Below are 18,246 nucleotides of genomic sequence, written 5' to 3'. Positions count from 1 at the left end.
ATTTCTTTGCTGACAGAGCGGACAGACATTGGAACGGGCTGCCCAGGGAGGTGGTGGAGTCACCATCCCTGGAGGTGTTCAAAAGACGTACAGATGTGGTGCTTAGGGACATGGTTTAGTGGTGGGCTTGGTAGTGTTAGGGTAACGGTTGGACCTGGTGGTCTTAAAGGTCGTTTTCAACCGAAACAATTCTACGATTCTATGATTCTATGTTTTGTGAAGGTTTGTTTGTGCAAGACTTGTATACAACATTTCTCATTTAGTTTCAGAGAGAGAGGAACAGAACAGACTGTTTTGGCTGATGACAGTCTGTGGCCATCCGTACTGTCCTCTGCATGACTTTCTAAACAGGCTTTTCCCCTCTGTGTTAGCTAAGGGTAAACCACAAATGTCAAGTGCAATGTTAAAACTTGTGTCACAGGAGCAAACTAGAGGTGGAAGGTAAACCCTTTCCTGATGTGTTTTTTTTTTTTTTGGGGGGGTGGTGATATTCCTTTCTATCTAGGGCAAGAACCTGATCCCACCGGTGGCGGGAGGGAATGCCAAGCTGAACTACACCGTTTTGGTTGGTGAGAAGCCCTGTGCAGTGACGGTATCGGATGTGCAGCTACTGTGTGAGTCCCCAAACCTCATTGGACGGCACAAGGTAATGGTAAGTGGTGCTTAAACCTCAGCCTTTCCCCGCTGGGTGGGCTGGGAGGGCACACCAATGCTGAAGAGCTGGCAGAGATCTCCCAGGAGTTTTTATCACCGTTTGCCTTCTATAGATCCCATAAACATCAGAGCCCTTTCTTGGTATAAGATCCCCATCAAGAGTAATTTGGAGAAGTAGAAGAGTAACCTGGAGATCTTTATGGACAGTGAGAAACCTTCCATAATCAAGACCCTTTAGGAAAGTTTGCCTCCTTTCTGGTTTTGTGCTGTCTGTATGAACCCTAGATACTCGTGTGAGTTCATGTATGAAACATGGTTCCTACATGACATACTGTGTTAAATTCAGCACAGTCTCCAGCAACCACTAGCAAGCTGGTGGTTAAAATTTGCCTTTATATAGAAGAAAAAAAAATGCAGGATATGAATGATAGTGTGACTGGACTTGGAGATTTTGGCATCTATACAACTTAGTATGCTCCTACATATCCTTCCTGGAACCTGTGAAAAATGGACCTAGTGATTACATCAGAGGGAACTTCTCTCACCGTTGGTTTATTCACTCCTTCTTTACTTCCTTCTCCATAATTTGCATTCCTCAGTGCTATTGCTTGACAAACAGCACATCAACAAACTCTTCGGAGTGTTACTGAGCTGTGGGTGGAAACACAACAAAAGCTAACAACTGACATCAGACATACAGATGATCACTGTTTCCATTCCTTGTGACCAACTTTTTTCCACCTCTCTGTTGCCCTCCCAAAGCTGTATCTGTCACATACTTATGTGTTTCAGTGCAGTGAGACTCATAGAGGTTGGTGGAGACACACTGCATGGCTCTTTAAAAAGAGAGTTTTCTGTAGACTTTTAGAAAATAGTTTATGGGGACAATTTTGGGTCTTGTTTGTGACTGCTGCTGGGAGACTTTATACTGGCTACTTAACTTCTCTGTGCCAAAGTCTGTCATCTCAAAAATGCAGGTAATATTCCTTTCCAGACATGCAAAGGTACCGTGGCTCTCAATTCATTGTAAAGCACATTAAGACACTCCAAGAGGAGCAATAACGAAGTGAGTTGCTTTCTCTATGTGAATACCAAAGCTTTTGAACAAGGCAATATATGTTCCCTGTCATTTCCATGAATATAATTAAACATATGGTTAGTCAGAGATGGACAAAGCCAATCCAAGAGAGAGACGACTCCAAGTCAGGTGAGCAATAATCAACCCCTGGGGATCAGGGAGGATGAACATCTGGTGAGGTCTTACTAATTGGGAAGGCTCCCCTGCTTCTGCAGCTTGGGACAGCTTAAGCGAGGCGATAGAGGAAAAAATAATCCCTTTTTGAGGGCACTGATCAAACAAGAGATGCTGCTGGAAACGTGGAAAGATGATCGCATTGGAGCCTGTTAATGAGCATCAGAATTAGGTGCAAGTTACAGATTTCTCGTTCAACTGCCAGCACTGACGCAATGCTCTGACAGCATCTGGGCTGGGTACCTGCTGGGAAGGTCACCTGCGCTGGAGGCCAGTGCTTAAAGATGGACTTTGCATCTGGAACTTAACAGGGGGACAGCTGGGCTGGGAAATGCCTCCTCCAGCATGGCACAGCATCTCTGTTGCTTGGGTTGGTACAAAATGTATCCCCATGTTTCACATGAGTGTCACTTTGATGGTTAGCATAATTGGCAGGTAGCTCTCCCAGGTCCCCCTTCTCTTTCTGCCAGCGATTTACTGTGTGACTTTAAGTAAATTGCTGAACAAACCCTTCCTGGCAAAGTGAGGTGTCCTAGATCTGAGAGGGGACCATGGGAGTGAATCAACCATTGCGACACTGAGATTATTTCTAAGGGAAAGAACAGTGACAATGACACACATTGATGTCAACATGTTTTTGATCTAGTTCAGCTATGTTTTATACAAAGACAGCGTTAAATATTTGAAAAAAAAAATACAAAAGGACTAAAAGGCCTGAGCAATGGTTAAAAAAGGCTGAATATAACTCAGAGGCAAGTTGTTTTCCAAGGAAAAGAGAGAGGCGTGAGGAAGACACATGAGTAACTGTGTTGGAGGAGGTCTGCAATGCAGAAGTGGAGTACATTTGAAGGGTTGCTGGTATCTAATGTAGGCATTTACATACGGAAAGTCACACTGGACTCTTTGTGATCAGAGTGGAGAGATGGTCAAACCCAGCAACTGAAGTTCAGGGCATAATTAATCTCATCCTAAGACAGACACTTACATTTGGCTGGGGCAAGGGCAAACTTGCAGTAGGAAAGACATTGCTGCAGTCAAGTTTTCCTCAACAGTGACTCCTGAACTGCTACAGGTGGCCCCTAAGACTTTGCTGGAGAAAACTAGGTTCTGCAATAGTACCATTTAGGACAAATTCATGATTAATAGGCTTAACAGGTGGCCAAACTGTTGTTTCATAATAGGGAAGGCTCACGTTCAGTCTTCTGGAAGATATAAACAGCTTCCTTCAGAAACACTCAGTGGCCCAAGAAAACAAGCAGGACTATATCTACACTGTGGGTTTTTTTTGTTTTTTTTTTCTTTTAAATACTCACAGTAATACTGCAGCCTTGCAGGCTTTCTTCTTCAAGAGACAGATTTCCTTAGATCATGGTGGTTTGATTCGTGGATGGTGAGACCTTCCTAGTGTTGAAACCATCTTTAGAGAGGAACGCACTGGGGATAACTTTGTTAGACGCCTGCCTCTAGGAGTCTAGATCCCCTTATAGTTAATGGAGAGAAATGGGAACTTCCACTGAATAAAACGTCTCATCCTAATGTCAAAGCGGGTGTCAAAAGCAGCTCACAGAAATGACATTCTAAAAGTGCTTTTTCTCTGTATTGACTCTGAAAGCATGCTGTAATGTCTAACTGACTCAGATGTGCATGTCGAATGTTTGGCGAGGGGAATCCCCCCCATGGAGATGGGTTGTTCTGTGAGCTTTGAGAACAGACCTGCACTGGGGATTGGGATGGGGCTGTTTGATTCTAGTCTGATACTCCTTGAATGGACTCATCGGGCTGCAGTACTTGGAGGAAAAGGGCTGCTGTCAGGAACAGAATATGGAATATAATGAATGTGTGTATTGATTCACTGTGACAGGAAGAAAATTGTGCAAGCTGGTGGGCAAATTTTGCTGGGAGGGTTTGGGACAGTGGTCTAGGGCAAAAGGCAACAGTTCATAGATTAGCATGTGAGTTTATCAGTTTGTCTTCTCAGTTGAGCATACCACGTGCCAATACCAAACCTCTGTCTTATGCAGGCTTTATAAGTAAGTTGTGGCCTCTTGTCTTGAAATAGATGGGAAGACTAGTTACTGCTATGTCCTCTGTCTACATGGGTGCTAGGTTGTTCTTTGGCCACTGAAGATGCTCTACCATGTCATGCTACAGGAATGGTCATCTTGAAACGCTGTTATCTGGTCAGATAAGCTTAAGTTTGGTTTTGTTTCTCATTGTGGACATTGTTATCTTTCTAGAGCCCACCCTAAAATGTCATGAGAGGACCTTGTGGGTGGAAATGAGATCTTTCCAGACATTCACTTCTGACTTCTGTCCTGTCCAAGACATAAAAGTTACAGCTAGGTGGCTTTGGCCAAGACTCTCTGAGGAACAGGCTACAGCTGGTGCTAGAGCAAAACAGACATCTCAGAGACTGTAACTGAGGCCAGAATAATTTCTAGGAGGTGGTGGTGTCACAGAGATTCATGTCGTCAGCAAGGGTTGTACTGGTGAGGAGTGAGAGCAGCTGGAAGACTTTCCGTTAATTCATGACTCTTTGCTCTGTAGTCTCTTCTGCTGGCTCAAACCTTTCCTCCTTGGGCCAGTTTCTTCCTCCTGTAACCTAGAGAGGAAACGTGAGTAGGTGCTTGAGTTGAGGCATGGGAGGCCTGGGATTGATGCTTATGCAGGCAGGCAGGGGACAGACTGATGAACTGAGAGCCACTGGGATGAAGGACAAGGCTAGTCACCAGGCTGGGATGTGGGGGATGTTTTCACTGGCTGCTGTGGGAGCTGGAAAGGTGAGGGAGAGCTCTTCATAAAGGAGGAAGAAAAACATTCAATTACATGCTGCAATGGTCCCAGTTGCATTGGGAAGCATGTAGCCCTCGGGTCTTGACTGTATTTCTGCCTGGCAGCAAGATATTGGACTTTGTGCAGGGCCTGCTGTGCCTCTCCGTGGCAAAGCTCGGCTGGGGTGAAGTGATGGGACTCATCACCATGTCACAATCCTTCAAGATCTTTGGTATGGCATTTTCCTAGCTCTATGTTGATCTATAACCAGTGTTCCCTTACCACAGCACGATGCTAGAAGCCTTGTTTTATACCTCGGGCTAGTCAGCAGTGCTTTTCCCCCTGCCACTCAAGCCTATCCTACCCTACAAATAGCCTTGAAAAAACTTGTAGTAGCCTCGAGCAAGTAGAGCCCTGTGGAATTACTGTTGCAAGCAGCATTCGTGTAAAAATGGGCTCCTAACAGACTTACTTCAGTAGAGCATTTTGTTGGGTTTGCAGCAGTACTGCTTGCAGGGTTTCTTCTTTCTGGCTGTTAAAAGGTCCTCGCAGAGCTTGTTCCAGTGGCTTGCAGCAGCCCTGGGAACCTCTGGGAGTTCATGGAGAGCAGAAAGCTGTGTCCAGCTCTCTGTCCCACTGGTGAGCATCTGCAGTCACCCTGCCGATATGGGGTTAGGAGAGGGACTGTAAAGAGCATGGGCCAGGCTCTGTGGTTTTTGTGTTTTGGTTTTTTATTTTCCTATCCCAGTAGCTTCCAGATACAGTTTTCTCCGGTTGAAGAGTCAAAAGCAAATTGTGACTCTGATTTCTGCATTCCCACTGTACTGACAGCTGCTGTGCTAGCTGTCTGGGTCAGATGTCCCCTGTCCCATTTGTGAGGTTAGGACCTGTCAGGCCGTGACCATGAGCTGTCTGTCCTGTGTGCATTTTGGGAATAAGTGTCATCAGGGCAGCCCTACATTGTTGTTCAGGAAAACCCAGAAGGAAGCCCAAATGGGTATGTAGCCAGGGCATCGGGACTGGTGAGATTTGTCTCACCACAAGTCCATGTCTGGGTTCATGGTCGCTCTGTCAACAGAGGTGCTTATATATGACATTTCAGGTGGTTTTAAGCTGTTCATTATCCGAGTACTTCGTGATCGATTTGGCTTGGGAGAAAAGGGGAGGTCATCATTCAGCCTTGGTCAGGGAGATGATGGAGTTCCTCTGTGTTCCTGCTTGTTTGACAGTTTCGGTGTAACTCTTTCCTGCCTTCCTTCTAGGCTCGTGTAGGAGGGATGGAGTTCTCCCCAGGGATGGTCTACATCTCTCCAGACAGCCCTCTCAGCTTGCCAGCTATTGTCAGCATTGCAGTGGCCGGTGGCCTGCTCATCATCTTCATCGTGGCTGTGCTGATTGCCTACAAGCGCAAATCCAGAGAAAGCGACCTCACCCTCAAGCGTCTGCAGATGCAGATGGACAACCTGGAGTCCAGGGTGGCACTGGAGTGCAAAGAAGGTAGGATGAGGAAGGGAGTCTGACGCTGTCAGTGCTGGTAGAAGAGAGGCATCCAGCCATAAAGCTTTGAGCCAAAATACCAGAAGCAAAATCAGTGTTGAACCCTGTGGGTACAGCTCAAGCTTGGATCTAATCTGACTTTGCCTGTTTTCTCTGAGTCCAGCCTTCCCCTACCCTCTTCTGACTGCATTTGCTACTCACAGTCCAGAGAGAGTCTTGGCACATGTCCCTGGTGAAAGGCTGTGTTATAGGAAAGGCGAGACTGCTCTTGTCCACCTTCTTCTTCCTCTCCATGTGTTTCTTCTTCACTTGTACCTTAGTCTCATGTATGTGGTCTGAGGGACTTTCCCATCATGGTGAGGGAGATCTTGACTGTCATTGCTACATGAGTCCTTTTTTCTGTCAGCCTTTGCAGAGCTACAGACAGATATTCACGAGCTGACAAGTGACCTGGATGGAGCTGGGATCCCTTTCCTCGATTACCGAACCTACACCATGAGGGTGCTTTTCCCTGGCATTGAAGATCATCCAGTCCTTAGGGATCTGGAGGTAACAAATCAACGTCTGCTTCTGGCTCCTCTCATGCCTCCCTGTTCTGTCCTGAATGCAAGACATGTTGTGTCAGTGGTGGGGACGTGATGGCTTACAATGCTGTGTCCTACCAGGGACAAAACATCACCTCATTAAAAATCCAGGCTGAAAGTGGAAGGTGATTGCTGCTACCTTACGTGTTTAACTCTGTTTGATCACTTAGCTATTTGGAAGAGCCTCATAGAGCTGTGTGCATTAGTCTGCTGTATTAAGCTTCTCCTTGGTCTTCATCCTGCTGGGGTTTGTGGTTTAGACTGGATTTATTAGTTACTGCTGTGCAGGGGCCAGGAAAAATGTTATATGGCAAGGATACTTGCTTATGTCACTCCAGCTTTGCATGACACACTACCTAGAGGCCTTTTTTTTGTAGCAACACCTATAGAAATAACCTGCAGTCACTGAAGGAGGTTCACCTTTACTGCTCTTACTGCTTTCTGTGGTTTGCAGTGGGGTCAGAAAACCACAGCGTCAGTCTGCCCGTACCCTGCACACATCTGCATCACCTCAGTGGTGTCAGTGAGTTTGATGAGACCCCAGGTGAGATCTGCCCATGATGAAAAACTGCTTCAGGCTTTGGCAGATGGACAGGCTCTGCTTTAGGGGTACCTGGGCCAGAGAAGCAGGGGATACACCATGGCCAAGGCCAGGGAGGTTGTTGGCTGAGGTTTCTGCAAAGTCTTTGGCAAGCTCTGAGCTTCAGAGAGGCTCTGGCATGGGCTGGTGAGATTGCTGGAGGCCAAGACTGGGGTTAGTTGGCAGAAAGGAGGAGCAGGAGCTGGCACAGGCAATACCATGCTTGGCTGGCTGCGTAATCAGAGGTGCCTGCTCGTCTTTGTTCCCTTCAAGAGAGCCAAATTTCGTCAAACTATATGGAGAGAACTATTAAAAAACCTGATCTGTCAGCAAGGAAGACTTGTACGATTGTATAGGAAGCTGAGTTATACACATACACACACAAATATACACACACATATATATGTACATACATATATAATACATATAAATTTGCCTTTAGGGTGCAGGTAGAGTGGACGCAAGCTGCTTTCCCTTGTGAAGAGTAGCTCAGCAGCTTCAACAAGTGAGCACAAGAGATGAGGGGTGATGAAGCTCTCTCTCACATTTGTATATACACACACTCAAACACTTTCAGTATACCCACAGCCAATTTCAATCCCTACATTCATTAACCTCAGCCAGCTGACCACAGAATAGCATCTGACCCCTATAGAGATTTTAGCACGGATGCTCCCATATGTAGGTACATACAGAGAGACGCAGAGGTAATGTTTCAATCTGCCACCTTTCATTGCTTCTTCCTTTCATTTCATTCAGCTTTTGTTTTTTTTTACTTGATCCTCTGTAAAGCTTCAACAGCTCTTTCAGTGTCAACGTCTTTGGTTACCAACATATCAGGGAAAGAAGTTCCCATTCTACTCCATTCTCTATGGCACCTAGAAGGAGTTGCTATTTATTGCAAAAGGCCCCAGCATAGATCCCGCAGTGAGCAGGTCTTACATATTTCCAGTTCATTTGCTAATTAACTGCTTCCAGATGCAGCACAAAACACTTTTCTTGTTATTCTTTTTAATTCTCCATAATAACCTGGGGATAGACAATATTAAATGTTCAAGCAAGTGAGTTAAAAATAATTATTGGCGGGATGGATGGTAGTGATTTGTTGGTTGGTTGTCTCAAGCTATTTGCTAAGTAATTTATTTGCTGTATGCGAAAAGAGTTAAGAGCTCTAATTTCCAGAATGAAAAAGTAATGACTCTTTAAGGGGCCTCGCATTACTTGGTTGTTTAAGCGTGCCAACCTGTTTTGCATTAAAGTGCCAAAGCTGGTTGGTTATTAATGCATACATGCCTCAGTGACATGTGGTGCTCTGTGTTCAGACCCTCCAACTTCCAGGCAAGATTTTTCAAAGGCTGGAACAGCTTTAGCAACATGAAGGAATGAGTTTAGGGTTCTCTGTTTAAGCTCCATTTTCATCTAGAGCCAGAAGGACTGGAAAGGGTAAAGCACACTGTAGACTGTGGAGTCCAGGGTCCAGTGTTGAGGTCCTAAGTTGTTCTGTGTAAAGACTAGTTCACCAGCCTCTCGCAGCTGTCTCCAGACCCTCTCACCTCCCAGGCCCAGGGGTCCTACTACAGTGGAACCTCCAAAACAGGCCCCAACTCAGGGTGTCCTCTCACACCTTCATCTACCTAGATCTTCAAACCAAGGCCCAGCTGCATGATCATCATCTCAGCCACTGCCTCACTGCGTCTCTTCATCTCCTCAAAACCCAAGCCCAGGCTCTCTTCCCCATTCATTTTCTTGCTTCTTCTCCTAGCTTCTTAAATCTGAACCCCAAATGTCTGTAAGCAGATTTCTTGCAGGGATGAAAAAGAGTTTTTAGGTGAAGATAAATTGAGACTTCATTTTGACTACAATAAAAATATAACATTGTATGGTGCCACATCTAGGCACTAGTAATCTCTTTTTGATGTACTATTCAGAAAGGGAAACACAGGAGTGGAAAAAAAAGTCATCTGGCTGTGGCTGGGAGGTCTCTCAGACTTCTTAATCATTGGATGATGTATGGAATCTCTTCCTTTTTACAGGACTATCCTGTGATGCAGAAGGAAGGACTCACCTGCCTGCTAGATGCAAGATTTTTTTAAAAAGTTGTCTCTGCTCTTTGAAGCAGCTTTTCCTTTTTCCCTCTCTCAGAACTGACTTCTGCTTGATGTCAAAGGGTATAGTTGGAGGAGCTGGAGGGACAAAGGCAGAGAGGTAGCAAAGGGTGTGTGACCCATTTGGGGAGGTCTGACAGTGGGTAGTGAGGGAAAGGTATAAACTCCCTTTCTTCTTGTGCAGGTCCCTGGTTATAGGCAGGAACGGGTAGAGAAAGGCCTGAAGCTCTTTGCCCAGCTCATCAACAACAAGGTTTTCCTGCTGTCCTTCATCCGCACGCTGGAGTCCCAGCGCAGCTTCTCCATGCGGGACCGTGGTAATGTGGCCTCGCTGATCATGACGGTGCTGCAGAGCAAGCTGGAGTACGCTACTGATGTCCTCAAACAGCTCTTGGCCGACCTCATAGACAAAAATCTGGAGAGCAAGAATCACCCCAAGCTGCTGCTCCGGAGGTAAGGATGCCTGGGGCTGGAGTGAGCTGGGCTGGGCAGCCTGTGCCCCACTGTCTAACACAAGCATGATAGCCATCTTCGGAAGAAAGGGGAAAATGTGCTTGATTTTTGTTTGTGCAGCAGGGTGTGAAATCAGAATGGTGTACAGCCACAGTTCGCATGACCCAGTAACAATATGCAGAGAGGGTTGAATAAGGCAAGTAGGGTTGAAAGAAGGCTGAATAGCTCTCCCTTTCTGGTTTCCTGCTCATTTAAGACTTCCTGACAGAGCATGCTTTGTCTTAGAGGACTCTCCTCTTCCTCCCAGCATCCTCTCTGCATTTCCTTCTCTTTCAGCAAGTGTGTCTGTAGATCTTGCTCCATCTCCTCCATAAACAAAAAGTAGTCAATGATTAAAAGTTACAGAACTAAACTACTCCTGGATTTTAATGTGAATCTTCCAGAAAGCTTCATAAGGGCAGCAAGAGCCCATACTTCCTAATCTTTATTTTGGACTCTTTGTGTGCTTAAGATGCTCATTTATGCTTCTGTTTCCTTTTAACCTGAAAACTCCACTTGCATCGTGTAGGGCCTATAAATATATCACATAGAACAGGCTGTATTATATCCCTGGTGAGTAAGCTGTCTCTTGCCTGGGACATGGACTGCCCTGCTTTGTTTGTTGTTCATGAGTTAGCTATGGTCACATGGAGAGTCTTCTTCAGCTGCATTGTGGGGTCTCCCATATCCCTGAGCAACAGTGCTGGGAGCTCGTTGAAGCTAGTAGAAGAGCAGAGCAGGACAACAGAACTGGTTTCATACAGGGCACAAGTTTTGACTGGTACTTCTTGTCCACTTCTAAGGTCTAAACTCCGCAGTTCTGTGGGAACCCTCGAATTAGAAATCTACTGCTCTGTAATTAATGTGCTTTCCCTGCCTAGGGAAATGTTGCCTCTTCTCCCTTTAAGATCGCGTTCATCTCCTTTTCATAGTCTGAACCCACCCTTCTGATTCAAGGACCCTAAAGGGGAGTCTTCTGGAGATGAATGGCCTTTGCCACTGCTCAAAGTCAACTTTGAGAAGCCCTCAGCTGATTATGAAGTACGGCTTGGGCAGGGATCTCTGGTGCCTGCTGGGGGGCTTTTCATCTGGCACACAGCCCACTGTGGAGAACCAGCAAAAAAGGGAGCAGAAGGCACTTCCTGGCATTCAGGGCAGCAATGCCAGGGGCAGAAACTGGACTTTGCTTTGGTGTCAGTTGACTCTCTGATGTGATTCAAGCCCTACAGCCTGGCTGGTGACCTCCCTCCAGCTGTCCCCAGGCTTCCTCTCTGTGCTTCTCCTCTGATGCTGGATGGCACTACCTCCTTCCAATTGTCTCCTCCCTTCATTTTCTCCTTTTTCTTCCCCTGTCTCCATCTCTTTATCTTCTGTGGTTGTTCATTCTTGTCTAGTCCTGAGCATCCCATCTCTCCTCTTTCTCCTTCTTCCAGCTCTTTTCTAACTCTAATCCTCTTTGTTGGAAATGAAATGTGGCTTTGGAAGGAGAGACAGGAAACAAAGAAGGCACCTCCACTGTTCCAAGCTCTGAAAACACAAGGAGAAGTCAGAGATGTGGTTTGTGCTCTGAGATGGGGGTCGTGCACTGAGCAGCACCAGAACAGAGTCTACAACTGAACACATGAATAGCTCGGTGCCTTGGGTCTGATGTTGGTGTGAGGTCCTCAGACAATTATTTGGAGTGGCTGGATTCAACTTGATGCTTCCTCTCCCTCCCAGTGAGTCTATGGATGGAAGGGAATTTTCTAACACCTTCCTACAGTGTTGGTTTTGGGGGCTATTTTGCAGGAGGAAGGAGCTGGCTGGAATCTTTTTCCCAACTCACCTATGTCCAGTGTTCATCCCACATGACACCTACAGCCTGAAAGGGATTAGAGTTGCCAAGGCAGAGAGCAGTAACACAGTGGGATTTCAGTTCTTTTTCTCGTGGTAATGCTAAGTTTGCACCATGTGGTGGGTCCCAGGTGTTATACCTCAGAAAGAGCACTCCTTGGGCGACATTCCCCGTGAGGAGCTCAGACCATGATAAGCATGTGGATAGCTGGAATTGAATATCATACCATGAGCAACAGAGGACAGCAGCTAGGTGATGTTGACTGAGGGGAACACAGGGCAAACAGGATGCTTTGGACAGAGGCAGTCTCTAGACAGACACACAGCAATGATCACTGTAGACAAAGGACACACAGCATCAACCTGGTAGCGAACTGGGACCATATCATCTCTTTGTCTGGTTGCAGGCAAGAAAAGAGGAGCCCTATTATCATTCCTCCCACCCACTATCCCAACTATCTAAGTGAGACTTGCCCACAAGAGCAGAGAAGTCCCTATGGAAACCAGGTTAAAGATCAACAGCATTTAGCTAAGGAAGGGACTGTCACTCGCTCTGTGTTCGTGTAACAGGTCACTGCTTACAGGCAAGGTTGTTGAATGGTTCCACGCATATAGCTCCAGAATGCAAATGCTGCCCCTTGCAAGTCTCATGCTCCAGAGGAAGCAAGATCAACTTTATGCTGATGGACTAAGGAAACCTAAAATCTTCTAAGTCCTAAGCGAAAATCTCTGCGTGGCTTTGATGATTGCCAGGACAAGATGGACCCACTCTAATTCATCCAGGCAGGGACTCTTGCTTTCTTCTTGAGCAGCACCAGTGCATGCGTGTACTGGAGCCAACATGGTTTTTTTTCTGTGCTCCGGGTGTCTACACCACGTTTACAGGCCTGAGTCAGGCCTTCTGTAGGAAAAGTTCACCCTGAAGACTCGAGATGGATTTTTGTTTGGTTGAGGACAGAGTGCTCAAAGGCAAAAGGATGAACTCTGTGAATGCACCACATCATTGAAATATTGAGGAGTATAATCACTCGTAAATGCCAGGGAGATAGTCAGTGCCAGATAACAATTCTCTGGCAATTTAGATCTGTCTGTCTTAAGTATTTATATAGCCTACTTGTCATATGGCCTAACTGAGCTCCTCATGTTTGATGGATTTATCCTCCCTGAGCTCCCTTGAGAAGGTTCCCTCAAATATTGTCATCTCCTTTCTTTGATGGAGAAGCTGAGAAACATACAGGGACTTCCTTAGTCACAGGAGAATCAACAGGGCAGTAAGGATTTGCCTGCAGGTTTCCTAAATCCAAAGGTAAAACAGAGAACCTAGGACATGCTTAATCCTGATGGTGTCATGCCAGACTTTCCGTGGGGCTCAAAGATCTGGACAGTAAGATGGATAAAGCCCTTTTTTGACTAGCCCTTTGGTATGACCAGCATGGCTAACTCGTTTCCAATTTGTTTTTTCTCCTTGGCTGATTTTAGGACAGAGTCTGTGGCTGAGAAAATGCTCACCAACTGGTTCACCTTCCTTCTGTACAAGTTCCTCAAGGTGAGTGGAGTAGCATGCTGGATGAACAGCTGCTTTAATACATTTCTTCTTGGTGAGATTTAGTTAGGGCAAAAACTTCCCAGATATAAAGGAAAAAGCTCTTTTCTCTGGAAGGAGCTCACTGCCTAATGGGAGAGGGTCTGTTTTCTCATCCAGGGAGAACAAAGAGGGACACATTGTTAGAGAGGCAGCCTGTTGATCTTACTTCTGTACAGAGGTGGTACCTAAGGTCAGTGCCGAAACGTGAAGTAGTTCAGAGCCTGATGGAGAACTCTATTGAAAATGCTTTCCTTTCACTAGCATGCTCAGATCTCCATCACATGGTGGTCTGTATTTTCAGTGCATACTGGCTGGAGATCTCCTCCAGCCCCAGTTCAGAGGCAGTACTGGGGCCCAGTGCCTCCATAGTACCTAGTGTCTCCATCATACCTGCCTGCCTTATGCACACCATAACCAGATCCCTGCTTAGTTTAATTTAGTCCCAAACCCAAGCTCTTCTTGGCATTAGGCTCTCGTAAGCTTGCCCTGCACATGGTCATGCACCCCCTGAGTCTAGAGGGCTGGACACAATACACCATATAAACCTGACTGCTGCATCCAGAACCCAACACGGGCTGAGGTTGTTGCTGCTTTGTGTCCCAGTGGGAGGAAGCATTGCCTTTGCAAGGCACTCACTAGCAAAAGAGTGAAAAGACACCCCCTGAACCCTCTCATTCCTTGGAATGGTGTGTAGTAAAAAAAAAAAAAAAGGAGGCTTTCAGCCTTTGAGTCCTGCCACGGGACTGCTGGGCGATGGCAGTTTCCTCTTGGGGACCCTCAAGCATGCTAGTTGCCAAGGCACCAAACTCAGAGCCAGCTTTTTTGGAAGGAGCTGGGCTCTACACCTCTCTCCCACTCCCAATACGGTTGCTAGACATCCTTACACCTTGCAGCCCCGTTTGGACAGAATAGCCACCATCGGCCTGGCAATTCAAGGCCTTACAAATCAATCCCATTCCCTTGAGCCTTCCCCAGGCACGACCAGTGCAAGGATGAACACATGGGAAAGTTTTGAAGGTCCCTGGAAGGTAATTTCAGTGACTTCAGTATCAGATTCCTGCTTTCAGCTGAAAGGAAAGGATATAAGGAGGTGACTCTCTAAAGAGCTGCTTTTATAATAGGCTTTTTTCACCCCACTCAGCTACTTGTCTTCTTGCCTTAGCCTGAACAGAGGCCTGATAAGGGCAAGAGACAGGCACACAGAAGCAATATGCTGCTGGCAGATAAGCTAATTAAGTGGGAGACAGGTGTAGGAACTGAGAAAGGGGCCACTTTGCTTCAGATTATTAACTTGTTTTTGCTGGGATTTACACCCGAGGAAAATGACCTCGCTCGTTGAGTTGGGACACACTGCAAGAGGAGAGGGCAAGGTGGGGACGAGGGGAGGAATGATGGAGAGATGAAGGGGAAGGGAGGCCATAGAAGAAAGCACGAGGAGGGGAGCATGACAGCGAATGTGCAGAGGGAGAGCAGCAAGGGGGGAGAAGTTAGGAAAAGTGTGGGAAGAGAAGTGCAGTGAGTGCGAATGATGGGAATGAGAAATTAGGGAGAGCTGTGCTTTGCTGGCCCTGCCTGTGGGCTGCTTGTTGCTGCCCTGTGCTGGGCCCCACACATCTGACATCCCCAATGCAACCATACAGATCCAGGGGCACATCTCCCCTGGGTCCTGGAGCTGCTCCTGCCGGAGCATCCCTTTTTGCCTCCAGCATGAGAGTGCTCAAGGAGACTGTGGGCTCTAGCCGGACACCCAGGACAGGTCACCAGCAAGTCCATCTCCCTTTCAGACCTGTCTCCAGGTCCTCTGGGACTCATCCCAACACATTCTCCACTGCAAAGCTCTGGCCTGGTCTCAATCACTTGTGACCTACAAGGCTCTGATAGCTCCAACATGGCCGGGGAACACTGACACCTTTGCCCCATGACAGGACACTCAAGAGGGCTGGTTGCAGTCTGTGGAAGTGGAGGGCCACCTCTATTCCAGGGCTGTATGGGACAGACTGATTCCTACTGATGCATCTGTCTTGAGCGGTTGGGGATGACACGCCGTGGCTGTCATTGAGATGCTGTGTAGGTTGGGTTCTCACCTCTGCTCCTCCTGTTCCACCTCATGGTTGTCTCTCACCCCTGCAGGAATGTGCTGGCGAACCTCTGTTCTCCCTTTTCTGTGCCATCAAGCAGCAGATGGAAAAGGGTCCCATTGACTCGATCACTGGGGAGGCCCGGTACTCACTGAGTGAGGACAAGCTCATCCGACAGCAGATCGATTACAAGACACTGGTGAGTCCTCAGAGCACACCTTCTTATGGGCTTGTCCAGCCTTTCCTAGCAAAAGAAGATTTAAAGAAAAGAAGCCAGTGATGGGCCTAATGACCCTCTGGAACAATTTATTCTTGCAACCCAGCAGGATAACCCTGCTGAAGGCTGACTAGTCGCACCCACTAACACAGCAACGTTTGTGGCTGAAGCATCTGCTTGCAAAGCATGTTTGCAAAGTTGACTGCTTCCAAGTTACTTCCATTGTGCCCTGCCCCATGCCCAGAGCATCTGCAGATCCCCAAAGGCATTGCCTGTTCTCTGAAAGCATCTGCACTCGTTGCAGGGTCGGCTGACAGTGTCGATCCTTTACCATTTCTTGGGTTAGGTGAGGTCAGGAAGCACTGGAAGACAAGCGTGAACCCTGTGTTGTGAATATGGCTGTGAATGTGAAGACAATACATAGGGACAATTTACCCTTTTCTGTTAGATAAAATAATTCCTAGTATCTACCCCATTCCCCCAGAGTGATGCCCACCCTTCCAACATCTCTCTGAGCTGTAAATCAAAGGTAGCAGTCTTCCTGCAGCGGAAAGGTGGGGTTGTCACTGCAAGTTGTCACCGCCCTGAGCTCTGCTCTGGCAGGAGAGTGATGTCCACGGTGGGTTTCTTCCTCCTTACTCTTGGGACCACCTCGGGATATTTTGATCCCACCTCTCCCCATCACCTGCTCCCTTCTCCCTGGTCCCCAGCACCACTGGGTGAGCTGCCCAGCGCCCAGCCCGGGCACACAAAGGGCTGGTGTTTGCTGGGCAGTGCCTGCCCGGGGCAGCCCTTGGCCACGTGGGGTGTCCCCAGCGCAGAGCTCAGGCAGGTCGGGCACGAGGCCCTTGGTCGTGGGACACTTGTGATCACAGGGGCACCCAGCCCAGGGCACAGCAAGCCCAGAGGCCTCCTGAGACCTTGTGGTGTTGGGTCAGCGCAAAGCCTGTGGCCTTCTGCAAGTGAGAGCAAAAATAGTTTTTATGAGGCTACATTGCAAAGATCTCTAGAATAATCCTCACCAGAAAAAAAAAAAAAAAAAAAAAAAAAAAAGAGAGAAAAAAAAAAAAGAAGAAGATCTGTGTCTTCAAGGAAGTTTTCAGCACCAAGGAATATGTTAGAGGTACACTGTGGTGGGACCTGTTAGGTCTTCTCTAGATCTAATGCAGCCATTCCTCTTAAACAAGCACAAGTCAAAGAAAAATTAATTTGGTTTAAAGATTTCAAGGGAAAGAAATTAAGCGCTGTCACTAAGTTATTTGCTTCAAAATGTGATCGTCTGCATGGTGAAAGATACACACTGCATATGCCCAGCTTTAGCTTCTACTCTGAGATTACACCCTTTTCCCACTTGATTAAAGAGCATTAGTTAAAGAGCATTAGATATCTCTTCTTAGTGTGTTTGTGGGCCTTCACTTTTTCCTGGATACAGTAAATCCACTGAGCTTCTAAGTCTCTGCAGGATGAAGAACACTTTTGAAGACTTCAATGATCCTTTTAACTTCTTTATTTCCCATGTCTTTGTTTTCAGAAAACCCCAACTCCAAATTTTAAGATGGTCAGAAGATGCTCTGGGATTATTTTATTTACACCTTCAATTGAGGGACATCTGTCCCACTTAACCTTAGGTAGCTTTGAGGGCTGTGTCCAGTTGATGTTACTTCCTCGACCTATCTCAGATCTTAGCTCAGCTGGACTGACTCTAGAAATGCCTGCTTTTCTTCAGTAACAGACAGTCTAGAGCTGAGTTTTGACTGAATCCAAGTCTGATGAGGAAGTAGACTTTATTCTTAAATAAGACTACAATTTTATTCCGCATATTAAAAATGTGACTTTCCTATTAGTTCAGCAGCGTAGTGCTTCTTTTCTATTACGTGTCATTGTCTAGAAATTTGGAGGCCTGATCTCACATGCAGAGAGGGAGCAAAAGGAAGAGAAATGCAGACACAGAGTGATCACTTTCACCAGAGGAAATCCCTCCGATCCTTTTAGGCTTGTTATAAAGCAGCCAGCAAAGGGTAGTAATTATACATGGGCCTGAACAAAGCTCTCCTCCATTCACTTTGTGTCGTTTGATGTTAATCAGCTCTCCCTCTTACATCTCAAGAGCAGACAAATATATCCCGATAGGAATCTCAGCAGATTTACAGAGATCAGCTTCGGTGAAGGAGATTAAGAAGAAGCAGAATATGAATAAGATTGTTCTTCCTTTCTGTTTCTTTTTATTCTTGTTTTATTTTGTCTTTCCTCTAGCTTACTTAAGCAGTCTGTCACCTTTTATTAAAAATATATAGTGATGAAATAAAGCAAGAACTGATTCAGTATTTGTAGTATAGGAATCCCCTCGATGTCTCCTGCTGTGTACCAAGTGCACCTGGTCACCACTGTGAGCGTGCAGTGTGTGGGGCTAAAATTCATTGGGTTGTTCACATGTCATGAGTGCTGGATCACTGCTTGACTGAGTTAAATCACAATTCCGGCAGCATGGCACATTGAAACAGGCTGTTTATTGTCATTATTCCAGGAAGACAAGGCTTGGGCTTCTTTTGGAAGGTGTTTATTCTCTACCTTTCATTAATCATGACCAAATATTTTAA

General features: G+C 46.5%; 1 protein-coding gene across 1 annotated transcript in view; it reads left to right on the top strand.

Annotated features, from left to right (window-relative positions):
- Positions 1-18,246, top strand: part of PLXNA4 (plexin A4) — a 420,437-nt gene that overhangs the window by 368,332 nt on the left and 33,859 nt on the right. Inside the window, exons 18-23 of the mRNA XM_086475002.1 lie at positions 506-652; positions 5,941-6,175; positions 6,582-6,724; positions 9,629-9,897; positions 13,249-13,315; positions 15,485-15,631. Of these exons, the coding sequence (XP_086331128.1) occupies positions 506-652; positions 5,941-6,175; positions 6,582-6,724; positions 9,629-9,897; positions 13,249-13,315; positions 15,485-15,631 (1,008 nt within the window). The remainder of the gene's footprint in view (positions 1-505; positions 653-5,940; positions 6,176-6,581; positions 6,725-9,628; positions 9,898-13,248; positions 13,316-15,484; positions 15,632-18,246) is intronic.

The sequence above is a fragment of the Leptosomus discolor genome, chromosome 1 (assembly GCF_034619465.1).
Source record: "Leptosomus discolor isolate bLepDis1 chromosome 1, bLepDis1.hap2, whole genome shotgun sequence".
NCBI lineage: Eukaryota > Metazoa > Chordata > Aves > Leptosomiformes > Leptosomidae > Leptosomus > Leptosomus discolor.
Note: the sequence above shows the minus strand (reverse complement) of the source record. Positions and strands in the feature narration are given on the sequence as shown.